Below are 17,459 nucleotides of genomic sequence, written 5' to 3' on the forward strand. Positions count from 1 at the left end.
TGTTTCCTCCAGTCCAGCGTTTCTCATGATGTACTCTGCATATAAGTTAAATAAACAGGGTGACAATATACAGCCTTGATGAACTCCTTTTCCTATTTGGAACCAGTCTGTTGTTCCATGTCCAGTTCTAACTGTTGCTTCCTGACCTGCATACAGATTTCTCAAGAGGCAGGTCAGGTGGTCTGGTATTCCCATCTCTTTCAGAAGTTTCCACAGTTTATTGTGATCCACACAGTCAAAGGCTTTGGCATAGTCAATAAAGCAGAAATAGATAGCATTAAACAAAACACACTTTAAGTCAAAAATTTTAGAAGAGACAAAGAAGAAGATTATAAAATGATATAAGGATCAATTCACCAAGAAGATCTACCAATTATAAATATGCACATACCAAATAGCAGAGCTCCTAAATCTAGGAAGCAAACAATGACAGAACTGAAGAGAGAAACAGACAACAGGATAACAGGAGACTTCAATACTCCACTTTCAAGAATGGATAGAACAACACTAGATCAACTGGACCTAACAGACATATAATGAACACTCCACCCAACAATATATAATCTTTGCGAGTACACACAGAACATTCTCCAGGACAGATCACATGCAAGGCCACGAAAGAAATCTTAACACATTTTAAAACACTTAAATTATAGAAAGTAAGTTTTTCAATCACTAACAATGAAACAAGAAATCAGTAGTGGAAAGAAAACTGGAAAACTCACAAATATGTGAAAATTAAAAACAAAAACATTTTTTAAAGCAACCAATGAGTCAAAAGGAAATCACAAAGAAATTAGAAAATACCTTGAGACAAATAACACAGATACCAAAATGTATGGGATGAAATGCAAGCAATGCTAACAGTTAATAGCTATAAACACTTACATTAAAAAATAAGAAAGATCACAGGGACTTCCCTGGTGGTCCAGTGGCTAAGACTCCAAGCTTTCAATGAAGGGGGCCAAGGTTCAATCCCTGGTCAGGGAACTATATCCTATGTGCTGCAACTAAGACCCTGTGCAGCCAAATCATAAATAAATAAACTTATTTTTAAAAAATAAGAAAGATCACACATCAGCAAGCTAACTTTACACCTAAAAGAACTAGAAAAAGAACAAACTAAACCCAAAGCTAGCAGAAGGGAGGAAATAATAAAGACTATCGAGCAGAAATAAATGAAATAGAGAATTTAAAAATATGGGGGAAAATTAATAAAACTAAGAGTTTTCTTTTTTTAAAACAAAGTTGACAACTCTTAGATATATCATGGAAAAAGGGAAGATCTGAATAACTAAAATCAGAAATGAAAAGGAAACGTTACAACTGATGTCACAGAAATAAGAAGGGTTGTAAGAATACTTCAAATAACTGCAGGTCAATCAAATGGTTAACCTAGAAGAAATGAATAAATCCTTAGGAACACACAATCTACCAAGACTGAATCATGGAGATACAGAAAATCTGAACAGACCAATAATGAGTAAGGAGATTGAATCAGTCATTAAAAGCCTACCAAAAAGGAACAGTCCAGAAACATATTGCTTCACTGAAAAAGTCTACTGAACATTTAAAGAATATCAATCCCCCTCAAACTCTTCAAAAAAAAACTGAAGAGGAGGGAACACTTCCAGACTTATTCTGAGGCCAGCATAACCTTATACTGAAGCCAGACAAAGACACCACAAGAAATAAAATCAGAGCTGTGACAAGGTCACTGAAAGTAACTCCATCATGTCATTGCCAGCGATGATAAAGAGTACTGTTCTAACATTTCAGGAGGTAAAGATAAGCTGAGATATGTTCCCAAAATCTTCTCAAGCAGAGTGGAGGGAACCCTCACACATCCGCGTTCCCATCAGAGATCTCAATTAAGTGGGTAGATTTACTGACCCAAAACAAAGTTCACAGCTAAAAACAGAACAATATTTCTCTGAAGGTAGGAGACAAGACCCCAAGCAAAGAATGGAGCAACCGCGATGTGAAATTTCCTCCAAAATGTGTTGGTTTTGGAAGAGAAATGTACTGAGCCTTGACATACCCATCTTGCCCTCAATCTCTAAGGTTTTAAACTTCAATACATTTGAAGAATGGGTTAAATTCTCCACCTCTGGCTTATTGCCAATGGCTGGTCTAAGGGACATACAAGTTAAGCAGAACATTCTCACAACCTTCAGGTTCCTGGAGACCTGAGCCTGGTAAGTATAATGACAAAGGGAAGAACAAGCTGTGGGCTAATGGTACTGGGAAATCCTTTCTGAGAGCACGGGGCTGCCCCCTGTGTCATCCTCAGAAGGTACTCCTGAGACTACACACAACATTCATTCAGTAATCACCTCCTATTAATATATGTAAAATACTGGGCCTCCCAGGTGGTCTGCCTGCCAGTGCAGGAGACAGAAGAGATGTGGGTTTGATCCCTGGGTGGGCAAGATCCCCTGGTGGAGGGCATGGTAACCCACTCCAGTATTCTTGCCTGGAGAATCCCATGAATAGAGGAGCCTGGCAAGCTATAGTCCTTAGGGTCGCAAAGAGTCAGACAGGACTGAAGCAACTTAACAACAAAATATCGTGAGATCCAATGGAGAATGCACAAACAGGACAACCAGCCCTCCAGCCATGCTCTAATAGCTCAAATGAAGGAGGAAGGCTCTCTCAAAGTCGTTCAGTCGTGTCGACTCTTTGAGATCCCATGGACTACACAGTCCGTGGAATTCTCCAGACCAGAATACTGGAGTGGGTAGCCATTTCCTTCTCCAGGGGATCTTCCCAACCCAGGGATCCAACCCAGGTCTCCCGTATTGCAGGCAGATTCTTTACCAGCTGAGCCACAAGGGAAGCCCAAGAATACTAGAATGGGTAGCCTATCCCTTCTCCAGGGGATCTTCCCAACCCAGGGGTCGAGCCGGGGTCTCCTGCATTGCAGGCAGATTCTTTACCAACTGAGCTATGAGGGAAGCCCACAGAGGTATAAATCGCTATAGCGGCACAAGGAAGAGAGACAAGGTGACGTCCGTGGGATGGGGCAGAGGAGTTACTCTGGGACTGGAGGCTGGAAGAGGTGAGGCGTCCACAGAGACAAGAGGGGGCCCTTTGGGCTGGTTGGACGTGGGGTGCAGATCAGACCAAGCTAAGGAAGGTATCACACGGTCGACAGCCGGGAGGCAGCACATCGTTTGCTGTGGACAGAATACAGGGATGGACGGAAAGAATAAACAACACGCTGAGACGCGCACAAAAAGGTCTCAGATGCTTCCAGGGGTTGGGATCTGATTCTGGAGGACAACGGGACACGAACATTTCTGAGGAAATATTTTCTGAGGGAAATTTCTGAGGAAAGGCCACCGTTAGGAGCACGCGTTAAGCGAGGCGACGCCGGGCACTTTTAGAGAGAACTTCAGAGAACAAGGAGCGCGCTCCCTACCAGCGGATCACTGACGACCCTCCTCCAGAGGGGCACACACGCTCAGGTTCCGGGAGAGGGCTTCCACCCGCAGGAAGGCAAAGATGTGAGCGAGCTGCGGGTGCGGCTCAGGGCAGGGCCCCAAGGAGCCCGCAGGGAGAGATAGGAACGATGTCTGGACCAATGTCCTCCACCTCCTGGTCGGGAGCTCCAGGATGCGCGCAGCGCCGACGCACGCCGTCCTCCGGCCGCGCTTCCCCGGGCCGTGGGCACAACATGCGTCCCCGAGAAGAGCAAGCCCCCGAGGAGTCCGCCGACCGCCTTCACCAGCTCCGCCACCGCCGCAGCCGCCCGGAGAAGAGCCCGCGGGCGACACTGATGGAACGCATCCCTGGCAAATCATAGCGCGCATTCGGAGGGGGCTCGCTGACGGACTCCAGCGGCCAATCGAAATGCGCATCCTTACTCTCCCCCACCCCGCTAGCGGTCCTCGTCCAATCCGAGCTTCCGCTAGCGCGGAAGAGGCGAGCAGAAACTTTCCCAGCGTTCCTCGAGGCTCTGGGACCCGCGGAGGGGCCGCGGCCCGCGCGGGTGGGCGGGGGCGAGGTTGTGGGCGGGGTTTCCTTGGGGGCGTGGCCGTGGGCGGGGACGCGCGGGTCCCACCCCGTCCAGGCGGGGCCGGAGCCGCGTCTGACTCGGGCCTTAGGCGCCGGTCCAGATGGTTCGCCCCAAAAGAAACCACCGCGGGCGGCGGCGTTAGCGGCGGCTTGCGGGGCGCGTGGTCAGCCAGAGACCTGAGGGTCTGGGGGCTGGGTGCATCCGGAAGAGGGTCCCCAGGGGCCAGACGGTCCCGGGGCAGGATCTCGAAGGCGGGCCCCGGCGGAGGCGGGGCGGGCCCAGAGGAGGGTCCTGGGCGGTCCCCGGCGGGCCCGAGCCCCCGGCCATGGCCGCGCCCGCCGATCCGCGGCGTCTGTGCCGGCTGGTGCAGGACGGCCGGCTGTGCACCCTGCGCGAGGAGTTGCAGGCGGCGGGGCACGCGGGCTGCGCGGGGCCGGCCGGGGACACCCTCCTGCACTGCGCCGCCCGCCACGGCCGCCGGGACGTCTTGGCCTATCTGGTCGAGGCCTGGGATCTGGACATCGAAGCCGCCAACCGGGACTACAAGCGGCCTCTGCACGAGGCTGCCTCCATGGGCCACCGGAACTGCGTGCGGTACCTGCTGGGCCGGGGGGCCGCAGTCGACTGCCTGAAGAAGGCCGACTGGTAAGTGGTGGGCCTTGCAGAGGGCCCCCACCCCTCCCCGCTGATGGCAGATTCCCACTCTTGGTCGGCCTCCACTCCGTACCCGGTCAGCCTTCCCCTACAGAGCAAAGCATCGTTGCTGCCCTTGTGAAGTTAATTGTTGCAGCCTCCTTCTCTAGACTGCCTCCCCTGATAGAGCAGAGAGCAGTAAGGAGCATGCTCAGATAGAATAGACTCAAACTACGACTTGCCTGTGGGTACTGCGTGTTGCATGGGCCCCAGACGGGATGTTCTGCAAACATCTAGCTAAATGATTACTGCACCCATGACACTTTTTAACTTTCCGTTTTGAAATTCCTAGTTATAGCTTCTCAGAAATTTCCAAAGACAAGTGGGAAGTCCCATACACCTTCCCCCAGTCTTGCCCCAAAGTTAACATCTTACAGGGGGAGTACAGTAATAAAAAGAAGAAGCCGACATTGCTACAATCAGGACACTTACTCAGATTTCACAGTTATACAGGTGAGCACAGGTAAGTGTGTGGGTTGCTCTGTGTGGTTTATCACATGACCACCTCCACAGGCACAGTGCTCACCTTTAGTCCATCAGTTCAGTTCAGTCGCTCAGTTGTGTCTGACTCTTTGGGACCCCATGGACTGCCGCACACCAGGCTTCCCTGTACGTCACCAATTCCCAGAGCTTGCTCAAACTCACGTCCATTGAGTCGGTGATGCCATCCAACCATCTCATCCTCTGTCGTCCCCTTCTCTTCCTACCTTCAATTTTTCCCAGCATCAGGGTCTTTTCCAATGAGTCAGTTCTTTGCATCAGGTGGCCTAAGTATTGGAGTTTGAGCTTCAGAATCAGTTCTTCCAATGAATATTCAGAACTGATTTCCTTTGGGATTGACTGGTTTGATCTTGTAGTCCAAGGGATTCTCAAGAGTTCTCCAACACCACACCTGTAACCATCACACGAAGCAATTGCAGTCTGTTAATAGATCCACGTGGTTTTCAGTCCTCACTATGTCTGTCTACTCACTTAGAGGTTTGAACACCTGAAGGTTCATAACATAATGAAGTTCCTGAATGAATCCGTAAGGAATCCCTGATCTTATATAAAAAAGAATTGCATCAGACAGCCATATAGCTTAATAATGTGCATCTTGCCCACTGGCATGGGGGAATAGGCCTCCTTATGTTTTGAGGTTTGCGCTGCTCCAAAATCACTGCAGATAGTGACTGCAGCCATGAAATTAAAAGACACTTACTCCTTGGAAGAAAAGCTATGACCAACCTAGATAGCATATTGAAAAGCAGAGACATTACTTTGCCAACAAAAGTCCGTCTAGTCAAGGCTATGGTTTTTCCAGTGGTCATGTATGGATGTGAGAGTTGGACTGTGAAGAAAGCCAAAGAATTGAACTGTGGTGTTGGAGAAGACTCTTGAGAGTCCCTTGGACTGCAAGGAGATCCAACCAGTCCATTCTGAAGGAGATCGGCCCTGGGATTTCTTTGGAAGGAATGATGCTAAAGCTGAAACTCCAGTACCTTGGCCACCTCATGTGAAGAGTTGACTCATTGGAAAAGACTCTGATGCTGGGAGGGACTGGGGGCAGGAGGAGAAGGGGAAGACAGGATGAGATGGCTGGATAGCATCCCTGACTTGATGGACGTGAGTCTGAGTGAACTCCGGGAGCTGGTGATGGACAGGGAGGCCTGGCGTGCTGCAATTCATGGGGTTGCAAAGAGTCGGACACGACTGAGCGACTGAACTGAACTGAAGCACAAGACATTTTCTTCTGCTGCTAGTAAGTTGGTCTAAAGATAATGGAGGCACATTACCTCTTCTAAAACAGTTCTGTGGATAAAGAATAGCAAGGAGAGATAAGAAAGCCTTCCTCACCAATCAATGCAAAGAAATAGAAGAAAATGATAGAATGGGAAAGACTAGAGATCTCTGAACTGAACTGAACTGTGGATAAAGAAACAGCCTCCCAAAACAACCATCACAAGGGCAAGTTTCATTTGATTGTGGGCTTAGGAAGTGCAGTTACAGAGAGACATTTTTGACTGTTCTCACCTTGCTGGCTTTCGCAAGTCCCTTCTTCCCTGGAGTCATTCCCTCTGCGAAGCCCCTTCTTGAAGATTCCAGCCTTCATTCACCCAGGTTTCTCCCTCTCGATTTTTAATTCACTCTCATTACTACATTACCAGAAATAAAAAACCGAAACATTTTAAATATAGCAGTGTATACATGACCATCTCAAATGCCCTAGCTGTCCCAATAAGGACGTACTGTATAGCACAGGGAACTTTGCTCCATGTTATATGGCAGCCTGGATGGGAGCAGGGGTTTGGGGAAGATTGGGTCCATGTATATGTATGGCTGAGTCTCTTCACTATTCACCTAAAACTATCACAGCGTTGTTAATGAGCTGTACCCAATACAAAATAAAAAATTTTAAAAATGAAAACAAGATTGTCGATGATTAAGTAATACCATGGCAGTCTCAGGACAAATCCTGGCTGAGACCCATCTAGTTGTGTTGAGCTCCGGCTGTGCCACACCCTGGGGATAGGTGGTAACCAGGGTATACCCTGCTTTCCAGGGGTCGTGGGCATGAGAGGGTTCCCAGGTCACTCAGGGAATACCCTGCCAGTCCAGATGATGCAAGAGACACAGGTTTGATCCCTGGGTCGGGAAGATCCCCCAGAGGAGGACATGGCAACCCACTCCAGTCTTCTTGCCCAGGAGATCCCACGGTCAGAGAAGCCTGGTGGGCTACGAGTTGGACATGACTGACTGAGCATGTGCACACGCAGGAACAGATGGGAAGCAGAAGCACTGAATCACTTTAGTGGGAGGAGAGTAGTTGACAGTGATGTAGTTCAGTCTCCCCAGTTGTGGACACACATCAGGTCAGGAACTTACCGTAATAAACCACTGTTCCACCTGCTCTACCAGTGTAGGCTCCTTTCAGCAAGGCACTGTGTCGAGTGCTCCTTTTTCCTTTTATTTATTTATTTTTAAAATACTTATTTGGCCCTGCTTGTGTGTGCATACTCAGTCTCTCAGTCTTGTCCGACTCTGCAATACCATGGACTGTAGCCCCCCAGGCTCCTCTGTCCATGGGATTCTCTAAGCAAGAATCCTGCCATTTCCTTCTCCATCAAATGCTCTTTTTAAAGTTGTTTCACCACAGTTTAATAAAGGGTTACTGATTGAAGTGAATGGGATGATCTAGCAAAGTGCCTCTTTTGCAGATATTCAGCACAAACTTTGGTGGATTCTGTCCCAGTTCAATGCTATACGAAAAACTAGTTTAGAAGCATCTTTGCCTCCTCTGTGTTTCCCACTTATAAGGGCACCCATATCACAGTCATTTTTCCTGGTTATTTCTCCCAGCTTCCTCACGGCAGGCAGGAAAGTTACCAGCCAAAGCTGTTTGCCTGCTTTCCTGACCCCCTGAGTCCTTCAGGTCTTCTGTCTCGTCCATGGGTGTGCGTTTTTCTGAAGCCCTGGTCACGGGCTTCCAGGATCTCAGCTGCTGTTCCACCTGACAGCTTGTCCCATCGGCCTTAGGACTCCTCTGATGATGGCCTGCACGAGGAGAAACCTCGAGGTGATCCGGGATCTCGTGGAGCACGGCGCCAATCCGCTCCTGAAGAACAAAGATGGCTGGAACAGTTTTCACATCGCCAGCCGTGAGGGCGACCCTCTGATCCTCCAGTACCTGCTTGCGGTTTGCCCCTCTGCCTGGAGGACAGAAAGCAAGATCGGGAGGACCCCACTGCACACAGCAGGTGTGGTCCAGACCTGCGGGATGCCCCCCACGGTGAGGGTGGTACAGGGGAAGTAGGGGGCAGGGAACACAAGCTGCTTTGGAGTGTTTTGGCAAACAGTTTCCAAAGCCAGTGTCACTCGGCGCTCGGCTTGGGCTGCTTTCTTGTTTTAGGTGACTTTTCACTTCTATCTGTCTTCTCCTCCCCAGTTAGTTAGAGGGTGGTGGTGGTGGTTCAGTCGCTAAGTTGTGTCCAACTTTTGCGATCCCCAGGGACTGTAGCCCACCAGGCTCCTCTGTCCATGGAATTCTCCAGGCAAGAACACTGGAGTGGCTCGCCATTGCCATCCACAAGTTAGATGGTGGGCTGCTTCTGTTCCTTACTATGTCTCTGACCTTGGGCAAGGAAATTAATCTCTCGGGCAGGTTTTCTTAGCCACAGAATAATGGCAGCAACAAAGCCCATATCACAGGGTCATGGGGATTAAAGTATATGCATGTCCCTCAGCACAGCGCTCCACACACACTGAGCTCAGAATGGCTTCTGTTTTCACATCCTTATGATTATTATTATTAAAAGCAGAAGGAAAGGGAACTATTTCCTCGTATCTTCAGCAACACCTGCCACTGTGCTGTCCATTTAAATAAACACAAACGAGAGTCTGCTCAGTTGTGTCTGACTCTTTGCAACCCCATCGACTGTAGCCAGGCTCCCCTGTCTATGGGATTCTCCAGGCAAGAGTACTGGAGTGGGTTGCCATTTCCTTCTCCAGAGGATCTTCCCGAGCCAGGGGTCGAACCAGTGTCTCTTGCACCTCCGGCATTGACCGGCAGACTCTACCACTAGCGCCACCTGGGAAGCACACTGGCGCTTATAATTAAATCCCAGAGCCCAGTGGATTGTGACTCATCCAGTGATAATGTCGAATATCATTCTGGGCCACTCTTTTGATTGTTTGGAGTAATTATCCTTAACTCTGGACTAAATATTTGTAGATTATCTTAAATTAGTTAAAAGTGAAAGTGTAGCAGTGTAAGACGAAAGGGGCATTAAGCAGCCCAGGAATTCAAATAAAGACGTTTAGACCGTAATTGGTAGCCTACTGGGCAGTACCTTGAACTTGAATACAGGGCTTTTAGACTTCTCAGAAATCAAGACCCGTGACATGATATCATTGAGGAGGTAGGCACACAGTTGTTCTGGTCACTGGGGGCAGTTAGGAACCAAGGTATCCTTTTTAAAACTTTGGACATAGGGGCTTCCCTGATGGTGCAGTGGTTTAGACTCCATGCTTCCACTGCAAGGGGCATGGGTTCAATCCCTAGTTGGGCAGCTAAAATTCCACATACCTTGCAACACAGCCCCCCACCCCCCCCAAAAAAGAAAAAACTTTGTATATGAGTGGAATTCCCTGCTCATAAACTGTTTGATGAGCTCCCCTGCTCTTGTGAAGGAGCAGTTAGCACCCAGTCATTCACACAAAACAGTGGAGAACAGGGAGTCAAAAATCTTTGTTATGGAGGATAGTTATTTTTAGCAGCAGAATTAAATTCCTGGCTATTTTGTCATGGATTACTCGTACAATGTTTTACATTTCCCAGGCAAAAACTGCCTGGCCCTAGGGATTTGTAGCATGAGGATGAGGATGGAGGTTTAGGGTTAAAGTTTGCCATGAAAGTCTCATAAAGACGGGATGATAAAGTGGAGGCCTTGTACCCGTTAGGTGAAAATAGGACCCTTCCCCACTCCTCCGGCTGAATCTGTCCTTTTCAGGGGCGGTGGCAGCAAGCCTAACCCAGTACTCCTTCCTGGGAGGCACAGCAACAGGGACGGGGCAGAGAGAGGTGCCAAGAGGGAAGAGGCATTCTAATTTTGCACTAAAAAGCTCTCATTCTCAACTCTCTCCTCCCAGCAATGCATGGCTGTTTAGAGGCAGTAGAGGTGCTTCTTCAGAGGTAAGAACAAAACAGCAAATTGAGGACAATATCTGCTAATTCTGACAGAGTTAGTATCGTAAAGAGTTGCTACATAAAGAGCTCAGACAAATTGTTCAGAAAGAATCTAAGGTACCAAGAGAAAAATGAAGAAAGGACATAAGCAGATAAAGAAGGTGAAACAAAAACAGCTGACAAACCTGGGGAGAATTTATCCCTTTATCTGTTCGCCCAACATTCACTCGCTTTCACATCAGTTTTGGACACATTGAGTTACATGTACCTGTGAGACACCGAGGAAGAGCTGTCCACTGGGCAGTTAGACACAGATCTAGGCCCAGAGGATAGGTGTGGCCAAGATACAGGAGTGGGCCTCATTGGCGTAGAAGTGACGATTGAATCCAGAGGATGAAAGAGGTTACCTAGGAGATGGTGAGTGAAGAAGAGGAAGCCGAATGCAGCGCCCTGAGCGTGTTGCTGTGTAGGGCTCACCTGCTGCACGTTGGGACATATGTGTCGTCTGCAGTCATTAATACTCCTTCATTCAACCATCACTTTCTAAGTGTCTCCTATGTGTTAGGCACTAGGCAATAAGCAGTAAACACAGTCCTTTCCCTGAACGCCTGCAGGCTAGTGTAGAAGCCGAGTATAGACACACCATCACAGAAATGTCCTAAAATTACAAATTGTGATAAAATTGCAAAGGGAAAGCCCTCAGTTCTGTGCAGGAGCACAGGTCGTCCCTATAGATCTGTGGGGAAGAAGGCTCTGTGAGGTCTCCTTGAAGCTGCAATGCGAAGGATGCCTTGGATTTGGCAAGGTGAAGAATGGCGCTGGGATGTTCCAGGCAGGGCGTCCAGCAAGTGCAAAGGCAGCAAAGAGCCAGTAGCTAGAGGAGCAGGAGGAGGTGGGACAGGCAGGATTGTTGAAGGTAGGAACGGAAGAAGATGGGACAGGTAGAAGGTGGGGCTGAGAAAAAGGGGAGATGGGTAGGACCACAAAGAAGATAGGAACACAGTAGAAGGTAGGAACAAAAGAAGGTGGGACAGGTAGGAGGTGGGGCCCAGAAGAAGGGGAAACAGGTAGAACCACGAAGAAGGTGAGAACAGAAGAAGATGGGACAGCTAGGAGGTGGGGCTGAGAAAAAAGGGAGATAGGTAGGACCACGAAGATAGGAACACAGGAGAAGGTAGGAATGGAAGAAGGTGGAACAGGTAGGAGGTGGGGCCAAGAAGAACGAGCACAGAAAAGGTGGGAGCAGAGAAGGAGGAATGGAAGAAGGCAGGACTGGTAGGCAGTGGGGCAGAGAAGGAGAGATAAGTAGGACCACGAAGAACGTAGAAACAGAAGAAAAGGTAGGAATGGAAGGAGGACAGATGGGCTGTGCGACCAGGTTGAACGGGGTCTCCTTAAGCACAGAGAGAAGAGACCCAAGGAACCTGGAGAAGTAAGTAGGTTCCACATAGTCCTGACCTACGAGGTCATATTGAGCTTTGTAGACTTTGTCCTTTGTGGTTGGGAAGCAGTTAAAGGTTTTAACCAGGAGTGGCCATAACCTAAATATGTGGTGAAAAGATGACTCTGTTGGTGGTGAGAACAAAATGGCTGGGGCTGAACTAAAGAGAGAAAAACAGGTAGGAGGCTGTTGGCTGTTGCCTCCGTCTTAAGGGGTGAAGACGAAGCTGGAAAGGATACCAGTTTGTTTCACATGCTGGATGGAGAATTGAGAGGTTTTGTGAGTGATAAGGGGCGACTATAAAGCTCTGCATGAGAAGCTGGAGAGATGACAGTCCCTAAAATGGAATGGGAAGTTGGGGGAGGAGCAGATTTGCTGGGACACCAACGTGCTCCCAGACGCTGAGGCAGGAACACAGGGCAAGCACATCAGGTCCTCACGGGTCCTCTGTAAGGCAGGTGGGCCAGAGTCAGCGCTGTAGGGTTTGAAGCGGTGACTGTTCTCAGCTGTTGCTTTGGGTCTGGGCTCCAGGTGCCAGTACGAACCGGACTGCAGAGACAGGTGTGGCCTCACGCCCTTCATGGACGCCGTTCAGTGCGGCCACACGGACGTGGCCAGGCTGCTCCTCAAAAAACACAAGGTAGAGAAACGGTTTGGTTCTGTCCCTTCAGTTATTCCTACAAGTTTTAGCCCGGGGATAAACAGGATAAGCATGGTGATTCAGATGGTGGGTTCAGAACTCAGAACTCTGCCACCCTCTTTAAGCATCATATGTAAAACAGACAAGTTTCGCTTTTTCACGGGGTTACTGTAAGGATTAAATAAATGTACAGAAAGCAGTTAGCAAAATGTCTTCAATAAACAGCAGCTGTTTCATAGTAATAATAACAACAGACTCTCCCTAGTGACTATACTTTTTTAGCTAGTGATTTAGCTTTGAATCTTAAGCACTTCTTTGGTTAGAGCATCCTTTGAGAATCCGACAAAAGCTCTGTATGATCTACCCAGAAAAACACATGTAGACGGCAGAGTTTTGCCAAAACATTAAAAGGTCTATGGACCCGAGTGTCTGTGCTCCTTTTGCTCATGTCTGTCCTCACCTCCTAGGCTTGTGTGTCTGCCGAGGACTCGCTGGGGGCCCAGGCCATCCACCGGGCAGCAGTCACTGGGCAGGATGAAGCCATCCGATTCCTGGTCTCGGAGCTTGGCGTCGACGTTGATGCAAGAGCAGGATCCACCCATCTCACGGCACTTCACTTCGCAGCTAAGGTTTGTTTCTTTCCAGAACGGTGTTCCAGCTCCATAAGGGCTTGCCTAACCCTGTTGATGAGTAACCTGTAGTCCTGGTTCTTCTGCTTCATCTCTTCGGAAGAAAGAAGTTGCCCATAACATACTCTTGAAATGGTCCTGATTCTGAAGCCCTGGGTCCCTTTACATAGAAACCTGCCTCTATTTGTTTCTAGGTAAAAAAAGCCCTTTACTCCGTGTAATGCCTGCGCTAGGTGTTCCCTCCTACCGTTTTTGTTTTCAGGAATAATGTTATTTAAAGCCATAAAAATCCATCGTATGAAATTCCTAGCTCTTTATCCTTTTACTGGATTTCAGAAGATTTCTTTAGCTAAGACAAAGGAATTGCATTTACTGGGCTCTCTGACTGATATATGAAGGGCTTCCCTGGCAACTCAGTGGCAAAGAACCCACCTGCCAACAAAGGAGATGCGAGTTCAATCCCTGGGTTGGGAAGATTCCCTGGGAAAGGAAATGGCTACTGTCGACTAAAAAAGATGTACAACTTGAGAGTTGTGAGTTAAGTTTTATTTGGGCCAAAATGAGGACTGCAAGCCTGGGAGGCAGCATCTCAGATAGCTCTGAGAGACTGCTCCAGAGTGGCAGTGGGGGAAGGCCAATATATATGTAAGGTTTTGGTGAAGGGGGAGTTCCATACCATAAAATACTCATTTTACAAAAGGTTTTTTCTGTTAGTCATGAGGATCTGATGTCACCGTGGAGGGATTTAGTGCTTCTCTAGATTTGAGGAGATGCAAGGATTGAGATCATAAAATCTGTTCCTAAAAATGTCCATCTATAAAAACCTGTCCCACCAGATTCCCTGGAGCACAGAGCACCTCCTGACAGCTTGAACTCCCTCAGGGGTTGTTGAAGGTCAACAGCTATAGCTGTTGGGATTCAATCTCCATAGAAGCAGGTGGCAAATGTCTTTGTGTTCACTCATTGTCAGTGCTCTTGCCAAGTGCCAATTTGTAGTTGACACTACCCACTCCAGTATTTTTGCCTGGAGAATCCCCATGGACAGAGGAGCCTGGGGGGCTACAGTCCATGGGGTCGAATAGAGTCAGACACAATGACTAAACAACCACAACTGATGCATGACGTATTAAAGGAGTCCAGAACTTTTTGCTAGGAAAGTAATTGGCTTACACCTTCCTCTTTCACAAGATGTGAGTGTTTTGTGTATAATCTTTAACATTATTGGCTGCCTGCCTTTCCTTGTTCTCTAGCAACAGGAATAGATGTTCTTCTGGGGACCTGCACTTCCCTACCTATGTTCCCCTTTGACAACATGGGTATATAGTTGAGGGTGGGCTGAGTGTGTGGTCTGGGGCCACAGGGGTACAAAAGCGAGTGGGAAGATGGAAGCTGCAGCCTCGCTTTCCACCTCGGCAGGTACTGACGGGCTGACTGGCCGGACGTCAGGTGTGTCAGTTGCTTCACAAAGGACGATGCCAGCTGTGATAAGAATCGCGCCGGGGAGGTTACGTTGTGTTCCTGTCTATTTTCTCCCCTAAGGGGTTAGCAAAGAGCATGTTTGCTTGGAAGATTTAGAGTTGTGTCTTCTAAGAAAATCACAAGATTTTAACTCCTTACACTGGGATGAAACCCAGCCATGCACCATTGTGTGCGTGTTCAATCACGTCAGATTCCTGTGCGACCCCCTGGACTATAGCCCACCAGGATCCTCTGTTCATGGGATTCTCCAGGCAAGAAGCCTGGAGTGGGTTGCTATTTCCTTCCCCAGAAACCTAACGACTGGTCAGTAATTTGGCCTCAAAGTTGATCGTCTCTCTTCTAATAACTAAACATCACCTGCATCTTTAGTGATTTATACTGGATTTTGATAGTAATGTGATGAGCCTTCCTTTAGATATGAAAATTCAGTTTTAGCAGTTAAGTACTTTAGTTAGTACTTTTCAAATTGTGGTGCTGGAGAAAACTCTTGAGAGTCCATTGAACAGCAAGGAGATCCAACCAGTCAATCCTGAAGGAAATCAACCCTGAATATTTGTTGAGAGGACTGATGCTGAAGCTGAAGCTCCAGTACTTTGGCCACCTGATGTGAAGAACTGACTCACTGGAAAACAGCCTGGTGCTGGGAAAGATTGAAGGCAGGAGGAGAAGGGGGCGACAGAAGATGAGATGGTTGGATGGCATCACTGACTCAGTGGACATGAATTTGAACAAATTCCAGGAGATGGTGAAGGACAGGGAATCCTGGCATGATGCAGTCCACAGGTCACAAAGAATTGGGCATGACTGAGCAACTGAACAACAACTTTAGAAAAAGTACCTTATATGCAGTAGAGTTTGTGTTTAAGGCTTGCTTTTGTCATCGCTGCAGTGGTAACATGTTTATTTCAACACTCAGGAAGGTCACGTGAGCACAGTCCAGACGCTCTTATCCTTGGGTGCTGACATCAACTCCAAGGACGAAAGAAATCGATCAGGTATGATCTCATTTTACATGGACTTTGAAAATTGTTAGTAAGCTGAATATAAACAAAATTAACAGTGATCTTTTATGTTAGAAAAATTAGTCTTAAGATTCTATTCCTCAGCTCAGTTGGTAAAGAATCTGCCTGCAATGCAGAAGACCCAGGTTCAATTCCTGGGTCAAAGATCCTCTGGAGAAGGAAATGGCAACCCACTCCAGTCTTCTTGCGTGGAGAATCCCATGGATAGAGGAGCCTGGCAGGCTACAGTCCATGGGATCACAAAAGTTGGTCACGACTGAGCAATTAAACCACCACCTAACAAAATTAACAATGAACTTTTATGTTTGAAAAATTAGTCTTAATATTATTCCTCTAATGGCTCAGTACCTTTTAATTCAAAGAACATATCCATTTGCAAAGCTATAGAACAATTGCTATTACCATGGCAGCAATAATACTTTACTGCCTCTAGTATTACTGTGTTCGTAGGAGCTTAAACCACTTAACATATGTGATATCCAAGCAATTTTTTTTAACTATTTGTTTTGTCTCGGGGTGTAGCCGATTAACAGTGTTGTGATGGTTTCAGTGAACAGCGAAGGGACTCAGCCATACATACACATGTATCCATTCTCCCCCAACCCCCGCTCCCATCCAGGCTGGTGCACAACACTGAGCAGAGTTCCCCGTGTCAGAGCACTTTCTGTGTTAATCCGTGATCACACCAGCCCCCGGGGTGTCACGTGGATTCTTCATAGGCCGTCTCTCTTGGAATGTATTTTAAAACCTTAATCACTGTAATTTTTTAGATTTGAGGCTCAGATATTTTTAGAGCTAACCCCTTAGTCTTGGGTTTTGGAATAAACTTTCTCAGTAGCATTCTGTGCACCAGTGACCATCTTGCCAGGGTTTAGTGGGACCTGTGATGCTTCAAGGCTCACAGGTAACCTGCCCCTCACTCCAGGGCTGCAGATGGAGGCCACTGAGTCCAGGGACACAAGCTTTCTCCTGACGGCAGGGGAGCAGGACCCGGGCTCTTCCGGCCCCCAGGAAGCAGACTCAGTGCCAGTTTCTAACCAGAGTGGAAAGTGTGTCAGCAGTTTTTCTTTCCCTTACATCTTTCTTATTCAAAGTGATATTTTTAACTTACACAGTGAATTCACAAAACTTTGAAAATGCCTTCTGTACCATTTAAAATCTCCTGGTTCTTATTAATTTGCTGTGTGCATGTCAGTCATGTCCGACTCTTTGTGACCCCCTAGACTGTAGCCCAAGCCAGGCTCCTCTGTCCATGGGATTCTCCAGGCAAGAATACTGGAGTGGGGTGCCATGTCCTCCTCCAGGGGATCTTCCTGACCCAGGGATCGAACCCGGGTCTCTCGCGGCTCTTGCACTGTCAGGCAGATTCTTTACCACTAAGCCACCTGGGCTTCCCTGGTGGCTCACATGGTAAAAAAGTCTGCCTGCAGTGTGGGAGGACCAGGTTTGATCCCTGGGTTGGGAAGATCCCCTTGGAGAAGGATATGGCACCCCACTCCAGTATTCTTGCCTGGAGAATCCCATGGACAGAAGAGCCTGACTTGGGCTATAGTTTGTGGGGTTGATAAAGAGTCAGACATGACTCATTAACTTCTGTGCTTTAGACAAGTCTCAAATCCTCCCCAATTGGTTCTGTTACTTTTAAAACCACTTCTGACCAAATCAGGTTAAAAGGAAAAATGTTTAGATCCAGAATAGACAAAGTCATAGTCATGAATATGGAACTATGAAATCTGTGCAGCTGAAGGAACCAGTGTTTCCATCAGGGGCACCCGGCTCCCCTGTCTGTACTGCTGTGAGTGATGCCCTGAGCTGGGTCCTCTGTCCCCACCCAGCCCTGCACCTGGCCTGCGCGGGGCAGCACGCAGC

The 17,459-nt window shown here is 47.9% G+C and overlaps 1 protein-coding gene across 5 annotated transcripts in view; it reads left to right on the top strand.

Annotated features, from left to right (window-relative positions):
* The first annotated feature begins 4,086 nt into the window (after positions 1-4,086).
* Positions 4,087-17,459, top strand: part of ANKRD16 (ankyrin repeat domain 16) — a 25,815-nt gene continuing 12,442 nt past the window's right edge. For 3 of the 5 annotated variants that reach the window (XM_010836360.1, XM_010836362.1, XM_010836361.1), the window contains exons 1-6: positions 4,087-4,666; positions 8,231-8,451; positions 10,343-10,385; positions 12,352-12,460; positions 12,928-13,089; positions 15,485-15,563. In XM_010836360.1, the coding sequence (XP_010834662.1) occupies positions 4,347-4,666; positions 8,231-8,451; positions 10,343-10,385; positions 12,352-12,460; positions 12,928-13,089; positions 15,485-15,563 (934 nt within the window). In that variant the 5' untranslated portion in view covers positions 4,087-4,346. Of the gene's footprint in view, positions 4,667-8,230; positions 8,484-10,342; positions 10,386-12,351; positions 12,461-12,927; positions 13,090-15,484; positions 15,564-17,425; positions 17,450-17,459 lie in introns of all 5 variants that reach the window. The other 2 variants (XM_010836359.1, XM_010836363.1) reach the window with 2 other exon arrangements.

This window comes from Bison bison, unplaced genomic scaffold (assembly GCF_000754665.1).
Source record: "Bison bison bison isolate TAMUID 2011002044 unplaced genomic scaffold, Bison_UMD1.0 scf7180017864063, whole genome shotgun sequence".
In the NCBI taxonomy this organism is placed as follows: Eukaryota; Metazoa; Chordata; class Mammalia; order Artiodactyla; family Bovidae; genus Bison; species Bison bison.